General features: G+C 45.0%; 1 protein-coding gene across 4 annotated transcripts in view; it reads right to left on the bottom strand.

The window, feature by feature from the left end:
* The window catches only part of nup153 (nucleoporin 153), a 13,527-nt gene extending 1,282 nt beyond the window's left edge, over positions 1 to 12,245 (bottom strand). Inside the window, exons 1-22 of one of the 4 annotated variants that reach the window (XM_076105637.1) lie at positions 12,117 to 12,245; positions 8,922 to 9,141; positions 8,550 to 8,825; positions 8,143 to 8,282; positions 7,474 to 7,602; positions 7,120 to 7,236; positions 6,935 to 6,979; positions 6,727 to 6,780; positions 5,382 to 5,522; positions 5,240 to 5,292; positions 4,969 to 5,104; positions 4,666 to 4,821; positions 4,456 to 4,554; positions 4,288 to 4,372; positions 4,091 to 4,192; positions 3,338 to 4,000; positions 3,042 to 3,221; positions 1,947 to 2,834; positions 1,267 to 1,704; positions 923 to 1,141; positions 620 to 806; positions 1 to 388 (exon numbers count right to left, since the gene is read on the bottom strand). The exon at positions 1 to 388 is cut by the window's left edge and continues 1,282 nt beyond it. In XM_076105637.1, coding sequence (XP_075961752.1) covers positions 301 to 388; positions 620 to 806; positions 923 to 1,141; positions 1,267 to 1,704; positions 1,947 to 2,834; positions 3,042 to 3,221; positions 3,338 to 4,000; positions 4,091 to 4,192; positions 4,288 to 4,372; positions 4,456 to 4,554; positions 4,666 to 4,821; positions 4,969 to 5,104; positions 5,240 to 5,292; positions 5,382 to 5,522; positions 6,727 to 6,780; positions 6,935 to 6,979; positions 7,120 to 7,236; positions 7,474 to 7,602; positions 8,143 to 8,282; positions 8,550 to 8,825; positions 8,922 to 9,141; positions 12,117 to 12,245 — 4,545 coding nt within the window. In that variant the 3' untranslated portion in view covers positions 1 to 300. Of the gene's footprint in view, positions 389 to 619; positions 807 to 922; positions 1,142 to 1,266; positions 1,705 to 1,946; positions 2,835 to 3,041; positions 3,222 to 3,337; positions 4,001 to 4,090; positions 4,193 to 4,287; positions 4,373 to 4,455; positions 4,555 to 4,665; positions 4,822 to 4,968; positions 5,105 to 5,239; positions 5,293 to 5,372; positions 5,523 to 6,726; positions 6,781 to 6,934; positions 6,980 to 7,119; positions 7,237 to 7,473; positions 7,603 to 8,142; positions 8,283 to 8,549; positions 8,826 to 8,921; positions 9,142 to 12,116 lie in introns of all 4 variants that reach the window. The other 3 variants (XM_076105638.1, XM_076105639.1, XM_076105640.1) reach the window with 3 other exon arrangements.
* Positions 12,246 to 12,782: the final 537 nt, after the last annotated feature.

Raw genomic sequence — 12,782 nt, 5'->3', positions numbered from 1 at the left:
CATTGTTCAGTCAACAGTTTCTTCATGTGAAGTCCTGCGGGATTAGTCTCGCATGTTAACGGCTCCGGTGAAAACCTCCGAGTGATGAGCTCTACAGCTAAAACACGGGGCGCACCCGTCCAGCCCCAGCACAAAGCCGCCCCGAGCCTCGGCCCCCTTCCTCACATGCCCAATAACTTCAGTGTTGGTGTAGCTGAGACCCTCCGGGACTTTATTCAGACTTCAGTGGGGGGGGGGGGGGGGGGGGGGGGTACAGTCAAGTCAAAGTCAAGTCTTCGTTACAGTCGAGTCCACGTGGCTCTACTTCCTGCGCCGCACTGCTGTCTTGATCTTGCGCCCAGCAATCGCTGGCTGTCCAGCAGGAGAGGCGGTGAAGGTTTTCGCTGACCTGGAAGAGCAAAAGACATCCCCATTATTGTAAGCATCACAACAAACGCTGCCTTTAGAAACAACTGAAGTGAACCAACAATCATGAGGCAGTACTAATGCTCAATAAATGTACATTTGTCTTGATAGATGTCAGACTGTTACTGGAGCTTTTGAAATAAACAGGAAACTACATTGATCATTTATTTAACGCCTCTAATAAAAGTACAGCTACTCTGGAAACACAGCTTACCCAATATTGAATGCTGGGGGTTGTGCAAAGTTAAATCCACCCCCAGGTGGTCCTGACTGGGGTGCGATGGAGGGGTTTGCAGGGGGGCCGGGAGAAGGTGCTGCTCCAGCTCCAAAAGTAAACACTCCTCCTGAGGTGTTGTTTGTGGCTCCAAATGCACTGGCTCCTCCAAACTGAAAGCCTCCACCTGAGAACCATGTGGCACATTCAGACGTTTGAACTCGTGACAAACATACTTTCATAACGCAAGGATCCGGAGGACAACCTGAAGGGAAAATGGATTTTACTGTCACAGTCACCCACCTTGTGCAGAATTAACAGCCGCCCCAAACACAGGTGTGGAGTTGGTCTGCTGTCCGAAGACAGGTGTGGAGTTCGGTTTGGCCCCGAAGGCTGGGGGCTGGGAAGGTGCGGCTGTGAAGGGGGATCCAAAGGAGGAGCCGAATGAAGTAGTCTGATTGGCCCCGAATCCACCAGAGGGGGCCGAGCTGAATGCAAATGGTGAGGGAGCTGCAGACGGAGCTGTTGATGAAAAGAAAGGAGTGAAGATCATCATTACATGTAAATATAAATGAAATGTTTCATTGCTGTGCCTTAAGTCCAAAACATCACAGTCATCATGTTTATTATCTGAAAGAACCACAGACCTGACGTTGAGGCAGCAGTGGGTGCTGCTGATCCAAAGCCGAAGGATGGAGGAGCAGCAGCAGCAGCAGCCGGAGCAGCAGCAGCAGCACTGGCAGGAGCACCGAAGATAAAGGGCTGAGCTGAGGCTGGAGCGGGTGCAGAGTTCAGAAGAGCAGCTGACGGGGCAGGCGGCTGGCCGTCCGGACTCTGGCCGAAGACAAAGGCTTTAGCTGGTGGAGCGTCACTGGATGCTGCAGCAGTTTGACCGAACATGAAAGTGCTGGAAGCCTCAGAAGGAGCAGGGGCTTGAGTGGAGCCGCTGTTGTTGTTGCTGCTGCTGGTGGTGATGCCGAACAGACTGGGCGTCGGGGTGGTGGATGATGAAGTGGTGGAGTTGACGGTGTTGGTGGGATTACCAACCATAAAGGAAAACGCTGGTTTTGGAGCAGCAGAAGAATCTGTCGGGGGAATAAAGAAATTAAAGTGCAATACTAAATCGCTGAAGTACTGAAAGAAAAAGCCTGCAGGGATTAACTGATGGATTTTTTATTACTACAAAAACTAATCCAGTTACAAAACCTTCAAATAAATCAGCAAACAAAAAATTTGAAAAGAACAAATCCTCAGGGCATTATATAGATCAACAGACTGCGTAGCATTCACAAGCTCATTCCGACAGTAGCACTGTTCAAACTCTCACCTGCAGCACTTTGTCCAAAGAAAGACGGCTTCGGAGCTTCTGCTGCAGACGTTTCACTCTTGTCTGCTAGCTTGCCAAAACTATAGACGGGTGGAGGTTGTTCTGTTGGAGCACCGGGCTTGCTAAAGGAAAAGCCTCCGGAGGCGGCTGCTGCTGCTGCTGCTGGTGCAACGTCTGCATCTTTACCAGCGGCCCCGAAGAGGAAGGAAGACGGAGCCGAGGAGGCGGCAGCTTCATTCTTTTCCTCTGGCTTCCCGAAGGTAAACGTGGGAGCAGCTGGCTCTTTGTCTGTTTGTAAGGATCCAAATGTGCCCCCTTGTGGTGCGGGGGTCGCCAAACTCCCAAATACCGACCCAGTGGTGGTGGTGGTGGATGTGGCATCATTTGATAATGCAGCAGCCTCACTTTTCTCCTGAGAGGAGGCCGGAGGAGTGAAACTACGAGAGGAGGGGTTGGTGGTGGTGTCCGGGGTTTTCTCCTCGGGTTTTGAGAGTCCAAAGGAGAAGCCGCCCTTAGAGGAGTTACTTTCTGTGCTCGAGGATCCAGTTCCAAACGCAATCCCACCGCCTGCTCCGAACTTAAACCCAGAACCTGCAGCAGATTGGTCTGACGACTTTTTGTCATCACTAGAGGCGGTCCCAAATTTAAAGCCCTCAGATGAGCTGCCGAATTTGAACCCTGATGAGGCGGCATTGTCTTTAGAAGTGGTTTCTGATGTGGAGCTTCCAAATGAGCCTCCAAATTTGAATCCATCTGATGATGAAGATGAAGAGGAGGACTCTCCAAACTTGAAACCTACAGATCCCGATCCTGAGGTGCTGTCCGATGCACCAAACTTAAAACCTCCAGAATTAGAGCCTGAAGTCCCGCCAGCGGATGAACCAAAAGCTTAAGAGAAATAAAGTAAAACATAAATGTAAAAATGTGAAAAGTGTAGACTAGGTATCGGTTAAAATGCAAAAGTATCAAGTTTCTCAAAACCTAATATTTGGACTATTTTGATTTTGTATGGTTATCTTGACGGTCTCATATGATGCAAACAGATATTTATATGAAATTGTGAGTGAGCATGTACTTTCGGATAACTGTTGTTACCTTTGGGCTCCACTTTAGCTCCAGGTTTGACTGTCTGACAGGCAACACACTGGACATCAGCAGCCTTATTCCATACTAGACAGACATCACAATCCCAGGCACCCTGTGGCTTCTTGAACACATCTCCCAACCCAAACACGGGAGCACTGCTGGCTGAAGAAGAGGCTCCTGCTGAAGCTCCTGTTGTGAGGATGAGAGAGGAAATAGAGACGCTTCACTAAAAAACAAAAACAAAGATTTGGCACTTTTGTTGAATGTCAAATACCAACATTACCATGGTTGAGGTCTCTCATTACCTGGTTTAGCACTCACGCAGGCCACACACTTTGTGTCCTCCGCCTTGTTTTCTACCAAACACGTATCACATTCCCATGCACCCGTGGGTTTTTTGAACTTTTCTCCAAATCCGATGAACCCTGTAGAAACAGGGCCTGTGGGTGTGGATACAGTCTTAATGGCTGAGAAGGTAGAAGGAAGAGTCAGTGAGGGTTTAAGCCCTGTCCCGGGTTTGGCCGTTTCACAGGCCACACACTTCACGGCATCGGGTTTGTTTCGAACCAGGCATGTATCACAGTCCCAAGTTCCTGCAGGTTTGGAGAACATTGTGCCAAAACCTGCAGTAGTTGTAGTGGTGGAGGAGGTGGTGCTCGTGCTGCAGCTGCTCTCGAGCCCGACCGAGGTGGCCGTTGAAGGTTTGCCGTCCGTAGATTTGGATGAGGAGGGCTGCGGGGCCATGCAGCAAACACATTTGGTGTCTGATGGCTTGTTCTGCACCATGCAGCCATCACAGCTCCAGCCTGGTGGGGCTTTGAACAGATTGCTAAACCCTGTTGAAGAGAGGGAGAGGGAGAAGGTGGTGGTGGTGGAGGAGGAGGACGAGGGGGATGTGGACTGCGTGGAGGTCTGCAGCCGAGCGCCGTCCGGGCCTGGGGAAGTCTGGGCAACAGGAGAAGCGAAGCCTAGACGGAGCAAGTGAAGGATTGAAGCGGTGAACAACAGAATGATGCAAAACAAATACTGTGAATGTGTAGTGAGTTACTGATTATTACCAGGTGCCTTAAGGAGATCCAACACACTGCCCTGCTTCAGGGCCTTGGCTGGCTTAAACGGCCCATCAAAATCTTCTGTGCTTTTGCTTGTGGCTGACTTCACTGTAGAGGACATGAAAACACAAAAAGATCAAACACAGTTTTCTCAGGAAAGGCAGAGAATCTGCATCATGCCGACTGTGAGAAAACCGTCTTACCTGCTGCAACGATGGGAGAGGCCAGCTTCCCATTTGACATGGAGGGTCCTAACTTGGCTACAGGTGCACTAAAAGTGAATCCAGCCTACAAACAGGAAACGACAATTATCATCAACGTTACCGTTGTAAATAGATGGCAACCTAATCAATGACTAAACATTTACTTACTGAGGGGGAAAAGGAGGGAGGACTAGCAGCAGTTGCTTTGACAATAGGGGAGGAAAATGTAAAAGGTACACAGGGAGGCGTCGAGGCCGTTGGGGGCTCCTGTAAAACAAACAAACATTAAAATAAAAGTGGATAAAATGCATAAATAATGTTGCTAACCATTAGACTTGGAGTAGCATTGTAACAGAATGAGACAATTTTAAGACGGACCTTGTTTGTGAGCGTGTCCTTAGTGGGAGTCACGTGCGTGAGGTTGGGAGCCGTGCTGTTGGAGGTGGTGAGAGGAGGGGAGGAGAAGCTGAAGGTCGGCAAGGCAGAGGCGCTGATGGGAAGTGAAATGCTCGGGAGGTCTGGTACCTCAGCCACCTAAAGTCAGAGAACAAGGAGGAATATCATTGTGTGCCTATTGTCTGCCATTTCTAACCCTAACCCATCAATAAATAAATGTTAACTTCGATGTACATCATGTTTTAAGATACAAAGCGTTGAGGTGTTTAGTTTCAAAGGCCTTACCTCGTCCTCTTCGGGGCGTTTAGAGGAAGGCCGTGTACTGGTCCTCTCTCTCTTCATCTTGCCTCCTCCAGAGCTCACGCTGCTGGCTGCAGGCGTGCTGGACAGAGGATAGGCTGGGCCACTGGAAATCATTGTGCTAGTGGTAGAGGGTAGACAGGAACAGGTGTAGTCAGTAAAGGAAACAAGATACAGAGAGCAGTGACAGTAACTAGGCATGTTGTTAATAGGTCTAACTTTCTTGGCTGGTCAATTAGAGCAAACCCTGTTTTACCTTCGAGATGGTCCTGGGGTTGCTTCAGGTAGTTGCGGTGATTGTCTTGTCTGCTAAGGGAATAAAAACAACAACAACAAATGTAGCATCAGGTTGTACAGGAACAATGCAATGGTGCAACATGATGCAGCACCTTTCTCACCGTCTCTCTTGGGGTCCTGTCAAGAGTTCGGCTCACTCCTCCGGGAGTTAAAGTCGGCCTGAAGGACACGGAGCGGTTTCCTGACACCGACGCTGCAACGGGAACCACCAGCTTCTGCACCGGTGGGAGGGTGGACTCCATCTGAATGAAAGAAACGGTGGCAAATAAAAGACAAAGGATGAGAATCAGAAACAACAGAAGGTGGCAGTGCTGCATTCTTTATCTAAATGCGTTTCATAAAGCTTTTGTCTTCATGCTGCTTTTAATATAATGAACATAGTTTATCCTCTGAACTCAAACATGAAACTTGGTCCCAGAACGTGAACAGTGACATCTCTAGAGACTGTAAAAGTACAACATTATCAGCGTTGGACCCAAACGAAATGCCAAACTAGGTATGAGGTCATTTAGAAACAGTGTCGCCCTAACATAGTTTGTCCACCAGAGGCAAGTTGATGTTTTAAACGCTCTGTATGCATCTCGGTCACAATTTGTAAAATAAACAAATCTACGGGAACAGAATCAAGATTGTTTGTGTAGGTTAGAAATTAATTATCAGCCGCTACAACATTTTATGATTTATCATTATTGGCCACAAAAATGTAGATTGGGTTTCACTATAGTTTGAACCCTACCAAGGTAAATCCTGAGGCAACAGTCACATAGCAGGCTTTCTTGTTATGGAACTGTGAGCGTCAATACACCATTGTTAGGATTTACAAAGCAGCTGTCGCAGATGGGAATGCCTGACAGTTATTACTGAGGACAAGTCCAATCCAGAGCTGGCACGATTTAACCACCAACTTTGACACACACACACACACACACACACACACACACACACACACACACACACACACACACACACACACACACACACACACACACACACACACACACACACACACACACACACACACACACACACACACACACACACACACACACACACACACACACACACACACACACACACACACACTTACACACTTTCATGAGCCAAATATAATCCAGAGTCTAGTGCTCTTCTGCTCGCCAGCACTCGCATGTATAAAGAAAAACACACGAGTCGTGAACAACTGTGTCCCAGTGAGGAGAATCCTGTTAGCTGGCGTAAAGGAGGCCAACAGACAGTAGGACAGGAAATGACAGGAGGACAAACCACAACAAGTGCGGCTGGGTTTGTACAATGACATCCCTGTTCATAGTGATATTTAGCTCTGTGCTAAGCTACAAGAACACAAGTTAAGTTTAGTTGTTGGTTTGCATACATAGAGGATGCTTGAAGTCATACAGGGACACACATGACAGTTATTCTCACAAGAATTTAAAAATCTGTACTTACACGTTTCCTTTTTGACTGGAAATGTGAAACATCTAGATTTGTGCCATCCATTGACTGCAAAATAGAAACTCATGTCAGAAAACTATTTCATTGTTGGACAAATCAATAAGTGTTTTCAGATTTTAATATTTTAAAGGACACTAATGTAATGTATGAGTCACTGCAAACAAATGCTTACAATATATGTAAATATATGAATAGCTCTTACTGCTGAGAGGGGGGATGAGGCTGCTGCTGGGATTCTCCTGGCATCCTGTAGAAGAAAAATACAATTGTGTCACTTAACATGCTCATTGGCAAAATATCAAATGTCTAACTACTGTCCAATTTTGAGGTAAAATAAAGTTTGATGAGAGGAGGTGATGTGGTGTGTGTATGTGTGTGTGTACTCACAGCCAGGGGGCTCGACATTCGCTCCAAGGACTGAAGGATGCGTCTGGCTGTCGCGCTGGTCACCCCACAGGGCTGAGCACCAGCAGGCTTGGCCTTGATCTGTCTCCTCACTGGGGCCTACAGATCAGATGAGCATATTTAGTCTCCAATTTAAAAAGGAAGAATATTCACACTACAGTCACACTATGACGTCAGTGTTCACCCACAACGCTAAATGCACATGTAGACTGAATATAAACGTGTTAAACCAAGTGTGCTAGCTCACCATATGAAGCATTTATCAAAATGATCACATTGTTTGAATCTGGATACACAAGTCTCAGTTTCTAGACCGTGCGGTTCTCACTGGCTCACCTGGTACGGTGTTCCAGGACGAGCGCGAGAGCCCCTGACTGCAGCTGCCCCACCATACATGGTCTTCCCGGGGTAGAAGGGTGAATCTCCGAGCTGGCTGGAGTTTAGTACTGTGCTGTTTAATGACGACTGGAAGAGAGACGGTTAAATCATCAGACTTGTATTGTCATTCTGGAGTTCGTCTTCATAGCAGTAATAAATCAATGTCAGAATGCACACAAAGGCAGACATGTTTTGAATCGGATAGACTGGGGTGCGGTGTCTGGTATGCACATGAAAACTGATCCAACATGTTAAATCACACAGGTGAATATGAATGCAACACATCAACATACTGTCTGTCTGTGAGCGGACTGACCGTAACATTGGTTTTCCAGATAATGCACATGAATTAATTATAAACATCATGTTTCATGTTAAAACATTAAAAAAAAGTACCTAAAAAGTATCTGTCAACTTGAAATTTGTAGAAGTCTGTGGTACGCAGGACTTGGGTTCTGTGCATGGACCAAATTCCAGACCGACATTTTATATCAAAGTGGGCCACTGCCTCAAAGGCACAGCCCGACATCAAACCAAACACACCAAAATGCGGAGCTTTGTGGCAAACTTCTGTTCTTTCAGAAAGCATTGCTCAGTATCTCGATGAACAAACCCACAGACACTCACATTGGAGGAAGTTCCAAATACAGACAGGTTGAAAGAAGGCTTTCTCAGACTGGACTGGGCAGGTTGAGGCCCAGAGTGAGTTCTGTCCATCTCTGGGGACCAAAGTTGGGGAAGTGATGCCGTTTTGGAAGTAGGGACATCTGTTACAGAGGCAGAAGCAAAGAAAACAGACTTTTATTATATCTCCGTTTTAAGAAAGCACCAATGCAGAAATGTAACCAGTCTTGACATGTAATTAGTGTTTTCTGACATTTTTGTATATTTGAGTCATATATAAATGGGATTTAAACACAATGCAGGGATTGCAAAGATGTTGTTATATATTAATAAAATCAGTGTTCAGATAAGTTTTCCCAAACCCGTTATCAACACACTAATCGTTGGTGAAGAAGTCACTCTGCTGTTACCTTTGTCTGAGGCGCGGGAGGAGAAGCCGCTAGTGGTGGAGATGTTATCATCTTCGTGCTGCGAGAGGTTGTCCTTGATTTCTTTGACCAAGGAGAAGCCTGTGGAAAAGGGTCCAGGGGCGGAGGAGGTGGAGGGTTGGGAGAAAAGGCTGCTGGAGGCCCCCAGGGTCGGGGAGGAGGCGTCCAGCGGTGGAAAGTGGAGGTGCGAACGACTCAGCGGAGGTCGAGAAAGCACATAGTCCTGAAAGTTTAGGGACGCCCGGTTGGTTGGGGGTTCTGTGCGAGAGCGAAAGAAGTCACAGGTGAGCATCTCATGTATGGGATAGAAAATTGAGCTAATCTTTTTTTGAAGAGATGTGAAGAGTGACTGACCTGTGTTACTGGTGCTTGGCTCTGGGGAGTCGCATCTATCGAGGGTAGGAGGCCCCTCTTCGCTGCCATTAGGAGGAGGTGGTGGCTGGCAGTTCTGGTCTGTCTCCAGCACATCCCCTCCTCCTTCAGGAGCATCTTCACTCCTGAAGTATTTCTGCAGCCAGGAAGGAACGATGCTCTTTACTGTGTCTGTCACTCGACTGATGAGGCCTGACTGTTGCTGATAAAAAAACATGAGAGGAAGTCGTCAACATGAGTGAGAGGCAGAGACGAATGCACATAAAAGAAACAACAAAGGACCATCACGTCAGGCCATTATCTGCAGCTTCATTAGAAAATCCCCTTGACAATCAGCATTGGATAAAAGTCAATGTGTGTAACGCTGTATACAAAACAGTTCTGCCAAATATGTTGATACCTAATTTTGGTGTTAAAAACGTATTTGTGACAAAGCAGTTCCAAATAATTTCTTTTTAAGTCCTTTTAGAGCGCAACGAACACTGCGTTTACAATCTGAAATAAGTGCACAGGACAACATGCAATAAGAAGCCATTAGGCCTCCTCAGTGAAAAGCAAAACACAAGCTGAGTATGACAGTGTGAAACTGGGTCAGGCAAAGTGGTTCGCTTCTGTGAAGCAGTGACGCTGGTCAGCACTGTACTGAAGTCTAGATTAATTCCAGTTGATACAGACGAGTCTCGTCTCCTACATCACACTTAGAAAGTACACATTATTATTAATTAATTAATATTAATTATTATTTGTCTCTTAGACTGAGACAGTAACTGTACTTGGATGTCCTCAGATTTCAGTTATGTTGTTCTGGTGACAAGGATGTAGATGGAGAGGGGAAAGGATGAGAGAAGGGGCTCGCTAGTGGGTGTATCACTTCATATGCACCCTGTCTAACCCATGGTAGCTTTCAACACCTGACAAGAGCCAAATGTGCCTCTTGTTTCCTGCTTATCTACAAAATACACCTGTGGGCCCCTCTGCACTTTAACCTTTGTGCAAATACAAGTTAAACTAGTCAAGAGCAAGTGTATATCCCACCACAGTGCTAGTTTACTTAGTGCTACATAAGCTATTGTTATGAGGATTGAAGGGCCCGCTCGCTCTGAAAGCCATCATGTCGAACTGAAGCACAATCATTTCTATTGAATATTCCAGGACTTAAGTAGATCAGTGAATCTAGCTTTTGACACAAATGTGATGAGCGTGCATCCTTAAACATTTTTAGATCTTTGAGTCAGCCGTATAATTACATGCATGTCATGTGATGAGGTAAGTATTGGCGAGAAAAGACTCCCGTTTTCAGCAAGCAATCTCACAGATGAATCAAGAAAGCGACGGCACAATCGTTAGTACATGTCTTTTCACGCTCCTTCTGCTTTTTAAGCTGTTGAAGAAAAGCTAAATCCACCTTTTAAGTACAACTGTACACAAGCTTTAGACAATCATAGTTTTTGGCTGACTTAAGTCCTGAAATATTTGTATGGACTTCAAACACGTCCGCACAATTTGCAATTTACTCAAATATATAAGCAATAGAAGATGTAATCATGACTCCTGTCTGGCATGACTGAGACACCGTTCAAGTCATAATAACATTTATTCAAACTAAGATATTACATGTTAATGAGTGTGTTTGTTGTTGGCATAAATGCATTATTCCAATTAATCTCTCTTCATTTCAACAGTCTGCAATAGCAAATATATAGCTATAGAGTTCACATAATAAAAACTTTATATGCAATTGTCTGTGACTGTGCATAGATGCGCAACTACAACAAACTACCATAAACCCAATATTCACATATTAATCCATCTTGCTTAAATTAATGCAGTGTAAATCATCAGCCCGCACCAATTTTTCAGTTTTTGATTTAACCATTTCAGAGCATGGTTATTGTGGAAGCTGTGGTTTGTAGTGCTGCTGAACTATATTGTGCTTGAGATGTTTCACACAATTTATATCAATGAAAGAAGACCAAAAATTGTGATGTAGTGCATTCATGCGAAAACCAACAATGCCTAACAAAGACAATAACTGACAATTTAGAACATGAAGTATCAGTTTGAATACATTGCTAGAACTATATCACTGTTTATATCATATGGATAAATTGTATATAATGCAAAGTGGTTGAAGTCAAAACACAAGTGTGGATAACTGATGTCAGCCATAAACAATTACTATTCATCCAAATCTTGTTTAACTCGTAAAATGTTATTTGATAACCTTTAGTAGGTCACAATGATCAGCTGCTTGCATCACTATCAATATTCAGACTGTTGCATCCCTGGCATCATTTAAAAGTAAGATTTTTAGTTTAGTTGCCTCTTCAGTCAGGGAACACACCAATATGCTGACATTAATATAAACAACCTCTTATTAATAGGTCAATAGAATAGTCCACGTGATATCTAAAGACAAAGTAGTTGAATGGGTCAGCCATGTATAGAGACACGTGCTGTCCACTATTAACATATCGGAGCGGTTTTAAAAGGCAACATTAGCTGAGGTCCAGGCGGCAAGTGAATCCAGGCAACCATGTGGGTTCCCAATGCTTCCTGCGCAATCCAACTGGCAGAGATTCGGCTAACGTTAGCTAGCCTAACATCATACATGACTCCGACAGGCCAGACACATAATCCTATAATTTAACTGCAATAAATGTGGCTACACATAGACGTAGACAGATGCAATTTTCAACGAAACCATCATGTCAATTCTCCCTGCGACGGTGTGATGCCTCCAAAACCGAAGACAACAATACGTTGCTCGTTAATGCTAGCGTGCTAACTAGCATTAGCTACACCAGCTAACACTTCGAATTCTACTTCCTCGCTTTCTGCCAACTCAGCTAACGGCTAAGCACTTAGTAGTATAGCTAACGTTGCTTGACCCAACGTGTCACGTGTGCATGTTTACTTAACAACACAGATAAACCGGTCTAAACGACTCACTGTGCCGTGATTTGACCTGTCAAGTCCGGCCGAGTATGCTAACCTATAAGCCAGCTTACTAGCATTTCCTCTACATGCTAGCAGCGCGTGGAGGCCACGACCGCTAACAGCAGGCCACAAAATGCCTCCAACAAAACAATAACAAGCGTTAAGCCATAATGGCACTGCGATCACCTCAAAGTCTTCGTTACGGGTTTTTAACACGAACACTTTCACTTGGTTTACCTGTTTATTCTTTGCGTAAGGTTTAGAGGCGATATGATATCTCCTGCTTCTAATTTTCCCTCCACCCGTGGCCGCCATGGCTCTTTCGTCTGAGTGTCTATCGGTGTTTCGGCGCCGGATAGCTGTCATCCAGCCACAGCCACGGCCACTCGCAAAGCACTGTGGGAAATGTAGTAGCCGAACGTAACAAAGAGGCAGGTTTGACCTGCCGGAAGTTTGTACCACATGGCTCTAGCATTGGGGTTATTCTGTCATGTGACTGAAAATTGTTATATTGCTATGGTTTTTAAATATATTGTTTATATTATCAACGGGAAGCATAATTTAGTGATTTTAGTAGCGCTAAAAGGATTAGTCAATTAATCGTTAGTCAATCAAGAGAAAATTAATCAACAATTTTGATATGCAATTAATAGTTAGCTCTTTGTGTTAAACGTTGTTCACTATTTTGTAAAGTCTTATAGACCAAACAAGTAATTGATCATTATTAGCTGTAGGAGCACATTTTTTTTGTCTTTATCCTGTGCATAAATCACTGGGTATAGAAAAAGTATTGTGTCCAGGTCGTTGTAGTAGTTTGCAGAATTTGATCTCGGGTGATTTACACTTTTAACTCTGTATACCGTCATGGAATTTGGCATTCCTGTAACATAGTGTGATTTGTAT

Source organism: Anarhichas minor, unplaced genomic scaffold (genome assembly GCF_050575085.1).
Source record: "Anarhichas minor isolate MPS153535 unplaced genomic scaffold, ASM5057508v1 ptg000033l, whole genome shotgun sequence".
Lineage (NCBI taxonomy): Eukaryota > Metazoa > Chordata > Actinopteri > Perciformes > Anarhichadidae > Anarhichas > Anarhichas minor.
Note: the sequence above shows the minus strand (reverse complement) of the source record. Positions and strands in the feature narration are given on the sequence as shown.